The sequence below is a fragment of the Lygodium microphyllum genome, chromosome 16 (assembly GCF_053477565.2).
Source record: "Lygodium microphyllum isolate KBCC chromosome 16, Lygodium_microphyllum_v1.1.10, whole genome shotgun sequence".
Classification (NCBI taxonomy): Eukaryota; Viridiplantae; Streptophyta; class Polypodiopsida; order Schizaeales; family Lygodiaceae; genus Lygodium; species Lygodium microphyllum.
In genome coordinates, this window is record NC_141150.1 from 24,958,439 (window position 1) to 24,973,308 (window position 14,870).

The 14,870-nt window shown below is 37.4% G+C and overlaps 1 protein-coding gene and 1 pseudogene across 1 annotated transcript; both read left to right on the top strand.

Annotated features, from left to right (window-relative positions):
• The first annotated feature begins 10,368 nt into the window (after nucleotides 1-10,368).
• Nucleotides 10,369-10,940, top strand: LOC148022644 (uncharacterized; annotated as a pseudogene).
• Nucleotides 10,941-13,016: 2,076 nt separating this feature from the next.
• LOC148022645 (protein NUCLEAR FUSION DEFECTIVE 4-like) lies at nucleotides 13,017-14,475 on the top strand. The gene is made up of 2 exons (XM_087695103.1): nucleotides 13,017-13,853; nucleotides 13,948-14,475. Exons 1-2 carry the CDS (start codon nucleotides 13,547-13,549, stop codon nucleotides 13,968-13,970), a joined length of 330 nt encoding a protein of 109 aa, XP_087551229.1. The 5' UTR covers nucleotides 13,017-13,546; the 3' UTR covers nucleotides 13,971-14,475.
• Nucleotides 14,476-14,870: the final 395 nt, after the last annotated feature.

Below are 14,870 nucleotides of genomic sequence, written 5' to 3' on the forward strand. Positions count from 1 at the left end.
GTGGCCTTTGAGACTACCCCCCCTCCCCACAAGTTTCCTCCCAAGGGCTCCATAAGCCCCCTTTCCCCCCCCGATATTTGACTTGAATGGGCCTTCATGTGGCCTTAAGTTTTTTTTCCCCATACAAAAAAAAAGTCATTCTTAAAGCCCCTTCATACCCTTTGTTTCCCCCAACACAAAAATCCACTCTTAAGGGTCTTCTACACCCATTTTCCCTCTTTCCGAGGTTCTTTCAAAAACCTTAACTATGAGGGTTGGTATCCCCTTTTCCCCCCCCCCCCCCCCCCCCCCCCCCCCCCCCCGGGGATTCAAGAAAGCCTCCTAGCCCTGGACATGTGGGCTTACTAAAATAGCCCCTGCCCCACGAATCCAAGACCCTTCGTGTACCCCTTTCATACCCTCTGTTTTTCCTCCTCTTTGGGATTCTTCCACCCAATTTCACGTGAATTTCACCTAGATCCCTTTCCGTGTTCGCATACAAAGGAGACGGACAAGATCGTAACTCCACGCCCAAGGCGAAAAGGCTACATTTGCGAGATGGCTCCTAAAAAAGCCCAAGGCGCAACCACAGGAGGATCGTCTCCTAGCATCCACGTGGACATCTCACCACAAGTCCAGGTTTTTTCCTAATTTTTACGTCGTTATAATTCAATTGGGATTAGATGATTTTTGGAAATAGGATGCATTTTTTGTCTTAAATGCTTTAGAAAATTAGCTCACGACGGAGGAATTTAGTCATTAGTATTTTCAATAGAACAAACAAAAATAAAGTGAGCAAAAAATTGATATGCATTTCTAGCAAGTAGTTTTTTGTGCATTTCAATGAACTGAACTTAGATTTAATGTCCGTATTTTACAAAAGAGAATTAAGATAGTACATGGAAGTATAATTTGCATGCCGCATTATTAGGACATATCTTCTTCGCAATGAGTCATCAGGGGAAGTGCTAACAATCCATAGAAAATTGCAAGGCATGAAATGATTCTTAAGTTGCATAACTCTAGTAAATTGGTATAAACATCGTTTTTCAACTGCATATTTATTAGTAAAAGGATGCATGTTTTAGCATGAACCTTGTTCACAAGTTATAGGATGATTAATCGGAATTAGGTTATAACCTAACCTATGCTTGATCTTAAATCGATAAGTTAGGGTTGAAAATCGACTTACACGTAAACAATGAGTCATGGAAATGATAGCATAATTATCTTCAAGAATTAAACAAATTGGCATAAACCCAAAACACCTAAACCTGTGGAGTACTCATTTTAGAAAGAGTTAATTCAATTCCAAAGAACTCACTAGGATTCAATATCTAACCTAATCGCACGTATTCCTAAAAACTGAATCTCCTATACCCTAAATACTTGCCCACATTCACCGAATGTAGGGAGATCAGAACATACTTCAGAAGTGATCTAGGGTTTGTCCCTAAGAATCTTTCACTAAAAAGATGGAACTTGGAACCCTAGCACTGACAATGTCAGCCTAATGTAATCAGGAACAAATTATTTCGTGACTCCATTTTGATGAGTAGAATAGTCTCATAGTTTGATGCGACACTTGTGCAACAAGTGCAGAGTCGTATGATCTTGTGATTGGATCGCAAGGGAATGGCCAATTCTTGGAATGAGGTTGGCAGATTCTTACACAAGTTATTTTGCAAGAGGATGAATAATCATCCTAACATAGTATCTTTCTTGGGTAAAGATAATTACTTGAAAGCAAAAGACCAACCAATAAATGAGAATACCATATGAACTTAAGGTATTGACCAAATCGGGATAATAGGGTACGGCCCTAATCTCAGGATATAGGGGACCTTGCCAAGTCATAAGTAATCCCGGATCGAGTGTTGGATGCATTCGGAAGGAAGGATTCGCTCCTTAGCAGTTGGCCAAACTTAAACGATCAATGGAAATGTTTGTGCTCATTACAGATTTAAGAGCACTATTTTGCTTTTTTTGACCAATGAATTAAAGGATAAATGGATATCTAATACTTTAGGTTGAAGGCCTGAAGGTAGAGGCAGCTTCAGTTACCCCCGATTGCCTGCCTGACCCTAACCAAGGGGATTGTTAACCGCACCGGGAAGGTGGACCGAACCTGCCGCGAGAGGTCTCTCCATTAAGCGCTACTTGGAGCAGGAGGACGCTTGGGTGCCACGGGAGCTCTGGCCATAAATCCCTCGTCTTCCGGGCCCTACACAAGAGGCTAACGTGACTCGGGATTGGATCTCAAGGCCTGCATACTAGTCTACGGGCGGAATCTTGGATTGGTAATCCCTGTGGATTGCTGGATAGCCTTCGGGCGGATTGTAGATAAGCCTACGGGCTGGACTTTATGTATTTCCAAGATAAATATGATAACCTGTTAACAAGGAACTTGTTTGACATTGCTTTTCTATGTCAAGTGATATGATTACGTGAAGGAACCAGTGCCTAACGGGCTAATTAAGGAAGCTGATTGATACATGTCCAACTAAATGTGTTAGGTAATTAAATAACTAAAACAACCCGAGGAAAGTGTAGGTCCGTCCTACGCATGGTTGCTCCCGGTTAGCCGGGAACTTTTCTCAAATCATGATGGACAGCAGGAAGATTGTCAAAGAACACGAACAACAAAAGCGTTGACCTAGAGTTATGATTGATCCCGATTTATGTTGTTTTAGGGGAACGGAATGGGACTATGCCTTATGGCAAAGAGGTTGAGCTTTGCATCCCTCTCGTTTCCCATTCTCCTTCCAAGTGCAGCGTGAATCCGCTTCGGACTTGGCGTTTCTGCGTAAAGTAGTTCGCTTGGGTTTGACGTTAGTTGCCGTTAGGAAATGACCAATAGGGAAAACCCTAATTCAGGTTGGTCCTAAGTGGGAACGACCGGAATATTTCCGCTACGTGGCAGACACAGAGAGTCCTAGATTCCATGGGAGTGCCAAGAAGCGCCTTCTAGATATACTTTTCAATGGACTGCTAAGACTTGTCCTGAAGATAACAGGTGGACACGTTACATGATTAGTAGATATATCATTACCATCCAATAGTTTCTTCTTTCCTTTATCTTTAACTGTAACACTTGTAGATCCAACTAAAGATATAGGGCTACTCTTTAGTCTCCAAATCCAAGGGCTAACTATAGGTATAGTACTAGATGATATTTCTAGTCCATTAATGCTCTGTGATTCTTGTTTTTCTTTCTATACACATAGCTATCATGATCACTATCATCATCTAATATATCACCAGTAGATGCATACCAACTGCTCAGGTTATCAAAAATAACATCCCTACTCACTTTGACTCACTTGTGATAGGGTTGTAACAATGACATCCTTTTTGCTCCAAAGAGTATTCAATAAAAATACATCTTCAACCTTTGGATCAGACTTCTTTTGCAGCTCACCTAGCACATGAACTACAATCGTGTGATACATTGGGCTTCTTGCTTGTAAAGAATTCTTCAGGGGTCATCCCATGAACTACAGCTATGGGCGTTTTGTTCATAATATACACAATAGTATGAATATCTTTAGAACAAAAAAAATTCAGCATATTCTTTTTAGCTTTCAATGCCTATGCAACTTCTGCAATATGCATATTTTTTCTTTTTACAACTCCATTTTGCTGTGGGATATACTTGCAATAAGTAAACTGTCTCTCTATCCCATGAGACCTCAAGAAACCACAAAACTCATTAGAGAGGTACTCTCCCCCTCCATCTAATCTCAAGCACTTAACTTTTAAGCCTATTTCTGTTTCAACAACTGCCTTGAAATATTTGAAGTGCTCAAATATGTCACTCTTTTCCTTCATGGAATATAACCATACATTCCTTAAAAAATCATCAATAAACATGATAAAGTATTTACTACCACCAAGAGATACATTCTATGTAGATCGCCAACATCTATATGCACAACATCAAGTATAGTTTTGCTCACATCTCTATCATGCGAAAATGGTTGTCTTAGATGCTTAACAAACTAGCATATTTCACACACTTTATGAAATTCTACAACTCTAAAAGCAAGCAACCCTATTACCAATCCTTTGGATTGCATTAATTTCAATCTTTTCACATTAGCATGTCCAATATGTTTATGACATATTTCAATGTCTACAACCACTCATCTTCCTTTAGTATACATAGCATCATTCATTACAGAAATTCCAACATCTAAAGTGAATATGCGGCCACCAACCTACACTTATTATTAAAGTCTTATACAAAGTAACATTTTTCATTAAATTGAACATAAATTCCTTGTGATTGATGGCACACGTAATATATATAACAAGCTCTTTGTTTGGCTATCATGTAAGGACAAGGGAGCCTTTCCAACATTTGAAATTAGTGCCATGAATCATCACCCATCTACATATAGCCTGGATTTTGTAAGTCTTATATAACCATTCAATATGACTGGTCATATGATTAGACACACTTGAATCGATATACCATACATCATCATGTGACCCTTTTTTTTACAACAACACTCATCATATGTTGCATAACAAATAGACACTATTTTTGTCTTCATTCAGTGGTAAAGATGATGCATAGTTTCTTTGCTACAATTTATCACTGCGAGTATCATCCTTGCTAGCATAATAGTGGGCTACAATATGACATGTTTTAACACAATAATTGCAAACAATATTAGAATTTCTAGAACTTCTCTTCTACCATCCATCTATTTCTCTAGAGCTCCCCCTACCTCTAAAGTTTCTATGAACTCCTGAAACCTACATTTAACCAAATTGCGGATTTAACCTATTTTGCTAATTACCACTAGCATCTCCCAAACCACAGCCTATTGAATAGGATTTACCATGTTCCCTTCCTAAAATTGAGTAAAATACTTGGACATGTTCACTATTTCCTTCATATGAGTCACCCTACATATTGATCTCTTTTGTGATCATGAAAGAGACCAACTCATCAAAATCTGAAAATGGCTTTCATACATATAAAAAAGTGAGAAATTATTCCCAAGCCTCCTCATTATTAAGGCCTCCTAAAGTAGAAGAAAATAAATCATCATTATCAAGCATTAAATCGATTTCTAGTAAAGCATTTGCAATGCTCATTACCTTCAAAACATACTCATTAATAGGCATTTTCCATTTCTTCAGGTATTCAATTCTTGCTTGGCTCGAATCTTTTGTGCCTCTGTATTTTATTAAAAAAATGTTCTCAATTATTGTCCAAGCTACATGTAAATTTTTTGCATTCTTGATATGTCCCAATAGTGTATTATCAGTGACTACAAATAGGCAATTTATCACCTTTTTATCTTTTGCATTCCATTCATTCTACATCCTTAATTTATCTATAATCACGGGGATACTTAGCTCTGACTCATTTTTTTCATCTGAAACGAACTCATAAAGGCCCTTTCCAATGAGAAAGTTTGTCACATAGAACTTTCATGAAGGGTAGTTGTTCTTGTCTAGCTTCTCAATGATGGGATTTTCACTATTCTATACCATTATCATAAAAATGATACAAAATAGCAAGCAAGTATTTTGCAATCTTTCACAATAAGTGCACAACAATACACCAAGTAACATTTTTCACTGATTGCTCAATAGTACATGTAATCTACAACCTATTTGTAGATAAAAATTATGTTTGCTTCCTAACAAATACCTCAAAAATCATAGATTTGAAATTTGCAACCTGTGCATCCTCTTTTTATCGATATAGGTGGAATCACAATATACCCGGAAATTTTTGTTTGCAACCTTGCACATCTAAAATGGGGCCCAAAATGGCCTCAAATTCCCAAAAAAGAAACAAAAAAATCATTAAGGGATCATCTATAGAATAAACAGTGCTCTGCTTATACACCAAATCTCACAACAATCTCATATTTTCACTTTTCCTTGCTTCCATTGCCTCCACAAGCACTATTAAGAGAAAGAGTGGAAAAATGGGAGGGCTGCTTGCCTATTGCTTGCTTGCTTGAATTCTTGCTTCTTTTCCTTCACTTTAACCTTCAAAACCAGACTCTCTTAGTCATGCTACTCTAATACCATGTTAAGAATTGCATGGTGGGGGGACTTGCTTGAGCTACTATGCCAAATACACACTATACAAATAAGAGGAACCTCACTCAACAACACGAGAAGAGAGATGGAGGAAAAAATGTTTTCTTTCTGGTTTCTTCTTCTTTTTCCACACAAAATACAGTGCACATAAAGTGTAGATAAAATATAACATAAAGAAAGTGGCCTATTAAGTTAGACAATGCATAACTGACTATACTAATCAACTTGCACTAATCTATGCCAGTTGTAGGTATATATAACAAATTCATATAATAAGTAATAAGTTAGTGGCCATGTGAAGATCATAATGACTATCGACTTGCTAATTGTAGATGTGAGAACCCATCTAGCTAGGTGGTCCATCATCAATGTCCACACATGTTGAGCTTGCCATCTCAATATGTCTCAAAGTAACACATATTTTTAGTAGATATTTTCTATGGATATAAAAATAAGGATTAGAGATATACAACATATACATGCTAAAAATTGGGACAATTTCAAGAAGGTGCTAAAGGAGGAATACTTTATGGAAGATCTAGAGCAGGTAATTAAGAGGATTTTCTTAGAGTGGATTGCTAAACCCAATAAAGGGCTATCGCCTACAAAATTGCTAAGAGAGTTTGAGTGTAAATACTCTCTATTATCAAATAGGAAAAAATAATATCTTGAGGTTGAAAAGATTGAACTTTTCTTGCAAGCTATTGATTCTATACTTCAAAGAAGTCTTGAAGTACTTTTGAAAGATAAGGATACTAAACAAGGACTAAAAATTGATTAGAAAAAGGTGGAAGATGGTGGTCCTTTGCTTGAAAAGAGACAAAAAGAAAGGAACAAGAGATGGTTGTGGCTAGTATTGTTCCAACTTCTACTTCAATGAAGCAAGTAACCAAGTCAATAACTATAAGCCCCAAAGTTGAAGACAATTTTGGATGAGTTAGTAAAAGGTATACAAGAGTTGAAATTGAAGTTCTCAAGACTTGAAGAAAAAGGAAAACCCTTCGAGAAAAGACCTCAAACTCATGGAGGTTTTGTTTCAAGATGTGTATGGTGTGATAGTACTAACCACTTTTGAAAGGATTGTGATTCATTCAAAGATGTACTAAGTAAAGGTGTTGTCTTCTTTAAAGATGGTAAAATTCATTTGCAGGAAATATGTTCACCTCTTGGTATAAACTTTGGAAAAAGTGGTATGAGAAAACTTGTGTATGATATGTCAGCTAGACATGCTTTAGATCTTATGGAAGTTGCTACATATGGTTTGCATGTGGAATGTGTATTAAAGAAAGAGGCTGAAATGAATGAGAAGTTTGAATAGGTTCATGAGCCTTGGCCTTATGTAGTAAAGAAAAAAAAAAGATGGAAGGTTTCTATGGATTATTTTCACCAAGTTGGTGATTGTATTAGATAAACAACAAGTTGGGATGATCTCATAAACTCTTTGTTAGTGTATGCATACATTGCTAGGAGTCAAAACAATAAAGCTATTGTTGAAGACAAGCACAAACAAGAAGAAAGCAATGAAGGTACATCAAAGAGGGAAACAAAACACTATATTAGGAAGTTTGGGAATTTTTATATATTTTAGAAATTTATAGGTCAATATTTAGTCACATGGTCTAATTGTTACCCCCTTCCTTGCAGGTTGAACTTTTTTTAGATACTATACAGATGATAATACCAAGCTCCATCTTCAAAAAAAGGATCAAGACTTAGCCACATGGTAAAATATTTATTTCTAATTTGAGAGTGGAACTTGGAGATTCTCAAATTCTCTAATATAGTGTTACAAGGGGAAGTGGAAGAATGGAGATAGAGTTACCTCATGATGCACCTCCACATTATGTTCCTCCACTTAAAATACCTATGGATGATGCACCAAGGGAGAAAAAGTATGAGCAAAGTGTTGGAAGAAATAATTCTCAATAGCAAGGTGGAGTTTACTTTGGGAGAGGTACTTCGAATTGCTAAACATGAGTTTCATGAGGAGATCATTGATATCATTAAGAGGAAGCGACGATTTATGGGAGATCCTACCAATCATCACTCACAAGGAAATGGAGAGATCTTAAAGTCCCAAGGGATATAGGGTACACAAGATGTACATAGGACACATGAACATGAAGAAGCATGAATGGTGGTGGATTGTAATCAGTTTTGGAGACAGATAAAGGAAGTTTGATTTGAGTATGATGAGGATTCTAAAGTCTTTCATAGAAGTCATTATTCAAGGAATCATTAGGCTCGGGCTAGAATAGAGACTCTAGTTAAAGTTGGTGATCTTGTTAAGTTTTATGTTGCACTCATAGATCATGGTTCAAAAATTAATCTTATGTCAAGGAGTCTCTACTCAAAAGGAAAGTGCTCCATTGATACGGACTATGGGTAGAGAAGCTGGGCTGTGAAAAACTTATCAAAGGATTTGTATGGTGCTTGTCCTAATGTGAAAGTGACTATTCGAGATGTTTGAGATGAGCAAAATTTCTTTGTACAGGATATGCCTTCTTAACCTTTGATTCTCAAACAGCCACATATTACTATAGTTTGTATGGAGACTAAGGTGATGGATGACAGTTTTGCTTATGCTAGAATAAGAAGTTGTGATAGAAGAGGTAAATCTTACTCTTTCTTGGTCAAAGTCAATTTTGGGAGTCAAAGAAGTTTTGATTGTGAGGGTCTTATGGTCAAAGGCCTTCTCCAATAAAGGTTGAAGCCATTCAAAAGATGGTGGAGACTTGTACCTCCATAACTAGGGTGAGATGATTCTTGGGTGCATGTGTTTTCTATCTTATTTCAATTCCACACTTTGTACATGTAGTAGATGCACTCTATCAATTGTTGAAAGGAAAGTTCAAAAGTTTCATTAACATGAATTAGATACAAAGGCAATGAGGAAATTGATACATTTGTTGTTATCTACACCCACACTAAGGAAAGTAAATTATAAGTGTGGAAGGCCTATCATTGTTACATTGGATACTATTCCAATAGGGATTGGGTGGGATATTGGACAAGATAATGAATAGAAAAAAAGATATGATATGTAGTTTGGAGCCCATGTCTTAAGTCCTCGACAATGAAATTACCCATAGGTTAAGAGGGAATTATGGGGAGTGGTCATTACATTGAAGTCTAATAAATAATACTTTATTGGTGCATCACTGGTTGCCAAGACAAATTGTCTACCTTTTCTTATGATAATCATTAGTTGCTCAACTACCTTTGCTTAGTATGATCACTGGTTGCTCAACTCCAGATATTTCTATATTGTGATGGATTACTTACATCAACTCCTTGAACCCAAAGTTTTTCCATATTGTAGGTAAAGATAATATAGTTGAAAATATGATATTGAGAGCTAGTTATGAGAATGAAGAAGTCATGGTTGTTGAAGAAGATGATGTCGGTACAAATTTCTACTCCACTTCTTATGTTTAATGAGATCATTGTTGTTGTGCATCTTCTCTTGAATCATTTTCAAAAGACATGTATGATTGTGAGTGGCTACACTTCTTGGTCCCTAATTGAGCACTTTGAGTAAGTAGGAGGGATGGACTGATTAGAATTTCAAGAGATTCCAAAGAAAAGCATACGTATATTTCTTAAAGAAAAAGAATGGCCATCTATGGAAGTATCCAAATCAAAGAAATAGGACTCCAAAGAGGGTAATATGTGATAAGGAGACTCAATAATAAATTATCAAAGAGTTTCATAAGACTTTATGGGCTGGTCATCGAGGTGTGTGGACCACTTTTATGCAGATCAAAGAAGGATATTAGATGAAAGGTATGCATAAAGATGTGTTGTAGTTTGTAGATACCTATGCTACTTGCCAAAAGTATTTCAATGTGTGATATCATGATGGTGTACATCATACCTATCCTTTAGCCCTGCATTAAAGATGGGTGATTGACTTGGTGACTATGCCTATATGGGACTTTGGCAAATGCAATACATTATACTTAGTAGGGAAGATCTAGCAAATGAGGTTGAAGGTTTGGCATTAAGGACAAAGGATACACATGTGGTATGTAAATTTATTTTGAAAGATGTTATTTGCTGCTATGGTTGTGTTGGTAAAATAATGTAAATTGAGGAGAGTTGAATGCAAAAGAAGCTAGGGAAGTTTTCTTGAGGTTGGGCATAAGTCTTGCACTCACTTCAGCATACAAACTTGAAGACAATGGCAAAAGTGAACATGAACAACTACCTATCATCAAAGCTTTAGCAAAGTCATGATAATGTAAGATTCAAGAGTGGCCCATGCCACTTACATATGCTTTATGGGCTGATTGAACTACACATAGTATAGTGACTAGATATATGCCTGTTGAGTTGGTGTATGGCCAAAATCCTCTTATGCATATTGAAGATGTTATTACTACTTGGAGTGTGCTACCTTGGGAGAATGATATAAATTGGGAGGACCTTCTTGCTTTGCAAACTCAATAGCTAGAAAAAGAGGCCTAAAGACATCAAGATTGCAACCATGCGTTTGAAAGATGCTAGGTTGAAGAATAATGATAGATTTGACAAGATACACAGGCTTTGTCCAAAATCTATTGAGAAAGGAGATTCTGTGTTAGTCTATGATAGTAGACTTGACACTCAACATAGTACATCAGAAAGGTTTCTAAGAGATGGTTTGGTCCTTACATTGTGAAGCATGTACATGATAATGTGATGTATTCTTTGTGTGAGCTAGATGGTATAGATTTGAAGATTCCTTTGTAGGAAAGAGGATCAAGAGTTTTAAGTGACGGAATGTAAGTGAACCAATTAAAGAACATGTGCAAGATGAAGAACACATTTATCTTGACTTGGATGATCAAGAGGACGATGAAGATGCAAGGGTGAAAGATGAATATATTATTCCAAATCAAGATTAATTGTGTGGCACATATTGGAGGATGTGTAGGTTCAGAGGAGGGGATGGATGTCCTATTGCTAAGAAGACACAATGTGAAAAATCCTAGATTGCAACATCATCCACCTTTCTTATTAATCTAGAACACAATGTTAGTGAATTTGGGAATCTTTTAAGTCTTATCCCTCATTATTTAGAATATTGAGACTCCAAAAATACATGTTTTAAGTTTTCCAAAGCTACCATCTAACACATAATTGGAAACCTTATAAAAAATGGAATCTAGAGCTATTAAACATTAAATTTGGACCAATGGTGTGAGAGTTATAGCAAAGAGAAAGATTTGACCATGAGTCCTAAACTTTTGAAAAGTTTTCAAATTCACTAATAGTGTATTCTAGAGAGTTAATGTCATATTAGTCATTATTGTTAGTATCCATACTATGGATAGTTAAAAATTATGGGATTTTTGGACAATTTTAGTCGACTTTTGATATTTTGGACATTATTTCTTGTAAATATCCTAAAAAGGTATAGAAAACTTCTAAGATAGGGTCTCACACATAAAGCAAGTTACTTTTTAGCTAGTTTTGAAAATCTCATGCTAAGGGGGTAAAACTTTAAGACACCTGCTCAAGATTCTCCTAGATCACTGCTTTTCCCTCCTCATCATCTGGAGTGCTATTTGCTATCTAAAAACATGCAATCGTTCTCTTCTTCTATGCTTTTTTACCAGTGCAGTAACAACATCCTTAACATGCCTCCACTTTATTTTAAGCCATATCTCTATAATCCAATTCTCTAACAAATCATCAAGCTTCTCTTGAAGCTTAGGATTTGTTGCTTGTAAAAACAATTGAATTCTTTTACTTTCAAGAGCCACTGTTTTGCAAATTCTCTTAGTAACTTTGTAGAGCCACAAGACTCTTATTGGGTTTTAGAACCCACTCTTGGAAAGTCTTGTGGGTAATCAATGTGGTGTCTTAAATGTAAAACTGGTGTCTTGCAAGTAATCAAACTAGTATCTTCAATGAAAAAATAAATGGAGTATCTTTTTGAAAGCTACCCAATCAACATCCTGCATATATAATTCAGTAACTTGGGCTTTCAATTAATGTACAATGACATGTACAAAATATCGGCTCCATGGAAGTCAAGCCACCCCAAAGAACTCCATCTTTTAAGCATAGGTATGTAGATATATAAATGCATTCTTGTCATTAAATAACTTTATCTCATGGTCTAATCCCTGCAAAGCATTCATCATAATAGTTTCTATTTAAGTAGAAGTCTGCATCACCTCTTGCTATTGTTGTACTTGCGTAAGCATGTTCATATTTTGCACTAACTACTACAAAATATCACTAGAAATTTTGCTTGAAGGTTCTCCCATCTTGCCTTTTCTTTCAATGACCTTTCACGTTAGGTTTACCAACAGATCTGAGGGGTTTTAGTAGAAAGATCATATCCACTAGGGATTAGAGAGAGAAGGAAGTAGAGAATATGAGATAGAAAAGAAGAAAAATAATAGGAAGGAGATTCAAATGAATTCCAAGAATGCTTGAATTCAAGTTCTCTTCAAGACATATCCATACATCATGAATCAATCTTTTTTGCCAAGTCTTCAAAACTCCTTATAAAAGACAAAGACAAAGTTCAATGATTTAAACTTTGCATATATTGCATGTAAACTTTGTTGTACATCCAAGACGAAGTGTCTAAACAATCCAAAAATCAATTGGTTTGGATGATTTCTTGGTAGGGGAAGCTAAGTACTTCTCTTGGGAGTACTATGTATTGATACAACCTAAGAAGGTTAAAAAAATCCTTGTATGGGACTCCAAACAAATCATTTGATGGCTAAACTCCAAGATAAATGGTTATTCAACTATCTAAACAATGTATCTTACTACTCCAAATTGATCTCCAAGCATTAGATCTCTTGGAGCACCTTGTAGAAGTCTTGATTCACTTATGGCAGCTTATTGCCTTGTTTCACATAGTTAATGACTACTTATAATATGTTAGCTATATATAGTCTGTCTATATATAGCGCCCCAGTCCCCTCTATATATTCCTATCATGTGTGTTCTGTTGACACACTTCTAGGGTTCCACTTTTGGTGTCTCATATCTCTCTTCTCTCCTCTCCTCTCTTCCTTTCGTCTCTCGTCTTCTTTGCAGTTTTCAACATGGTATCAAAGCGCACAAATTCGCCCGAGCTGCTGGAGGAGAAGGAATGGGTCCTCTCCATCAAGGGCATGCTCGACGCCTGCTTGTGCGGCCGTGGGATCTTCAATATGTTGCTTCACATCCTTTCTTCTTGCCGCACTCTGTTTTACCTGAGTAGGATCGTGTTCCGGTGCTGATTGTTGCCGTTCGAGGTGTGTATCGATCGAGACAGCATTGTCTGCCGCACTCAGTTTTCCTTGGATTAGGATCGCGTTCCTGGTGTGGATTGTTATTGCCGTATAACTTGTATATCAACCGAGACAGCATCCTTTTGCAGCCAGTTGCTGCAGCAGCAGCAGTAGCTTAATGTCAGTGCTGGGAAACGGCCTGTGACGCAGCCGCTGGCTTGTGCTGGTGGCGTCGTTCTAGCAGTTGCTGCAGCAACAGCAGTAGCTTAATGTCGATGCTAGGCAGCGGCCTGTGGCGCAGCCGCTGGCTTGTGCTGGTGGCGTCGTTCTGGATCCAGGCATGTGCAGGGATTGGATATGCATTCGGGAGCTACTCTCCACTGATCAAGAGCTTGCTGGGCTACAACCAGCAGCAGATCAACATCCTGGGCAACGCCAAGGACATCAACGATGCGATGGGCCTCATCTCCGGAAGCCTTTGCGAGATCCTCCCTACATGGGGATTGCTTCTGATCGGCGCCCTTCAGAATCTCATGGGTTATGGTTGGCTTTGGCTCATCGTAACGAATAGGGTTGGTACGGTCTTCTTCCTTTTGTTGTTCTTCTGTTCTGCAGAAGCACTCAAAGGAGATGTGTTTATGGCGCTGATGCTCTCTTTTCTGCTTTACAGCAAGCGTCTCTTTCTTCCCATGAGTGGATGTGTGATTTCTGGTTTCTGATTTGTCTTTTCCTGATCCTATGTTCTGGCTAACTGTATATCCCAAGCTGTCTGTTTGGTGGTCTCCCAAGGAACGCAGTGTATTCTAGAGTATTGATCAAGAGAGTTTGATTTCGATGTTTCATCTGAGTAAATGATGGGGGGACTCTTGATGATTGCTGTCCTTCGACCATCATCGGTCTCTTGAGGCAAAGCCAAACATTGTGTATTATGCCCTTTCACATCTGCTCAGTTATCCAACTGTAAACCCATTCTTGTGTCCGGAGCATCAAACCAGCAGAGGAGCTTGCACAGCAAGTTTCTCATCAAAACCAACAATTTGGATCAAAGTCACAGTGTTCACCTACCTAATCGCCTGCTGTAAACATTATTTATTATACACACATTAAGCTGCATGTTTGTTTCTAGAACAGTTGCATGGTAATTTTCCCAGCCAAGATAGATATCTGTTGTGCAGGTGACAATTTTAAAATTTGTTTGAATGCTTATAAGCAAGCAATTCTTGTGTGCAGAGACTATCCCTGGTTATAGAGCAAAATAATATACCTACAAATATCAACATTACTTTTGGATGTTGATATTGCCATGCTTCATGATGATCGTCCTCGTTCGTTATTCCAATTGATGAGGGTCTATATTCCAGCTGATGACACAATATTTTGTTTATATTCTTTCAAACTCTAGCTGATGAGCGTCTATATTCTAACTGATGACAAATTGTTTTATTTATATTCTGTTCATGGGGCCCCACATGTGTTATGTTATCTATAGAGCGGCGTCGCGAACCGTCTCTATAGACCTTGTGTTGTTCTAATGTCACTGCAATATTTTTCTTTAAGTTTTGATGTGACAGATATACTGCTTACATCCCAAGT

Bases quoted from the DNA above. Each gene is read 5' to 3' on its own strand.
- LOC148022645 (XM_087695103.1), top strand. From the start codon at position 13,547: ATGTCGATGCTAGGCAGCGGCCTGTGGCGCAGCCGCTGGCTTGTGCTG. The intron at 13,854-13,947 runs GTACGGTCTTCT...TCTGCTTTACAG, and splicing joins CATCGTAACGAATAGGGTTG to CAAGCGTCTCTTTCTTCCCA.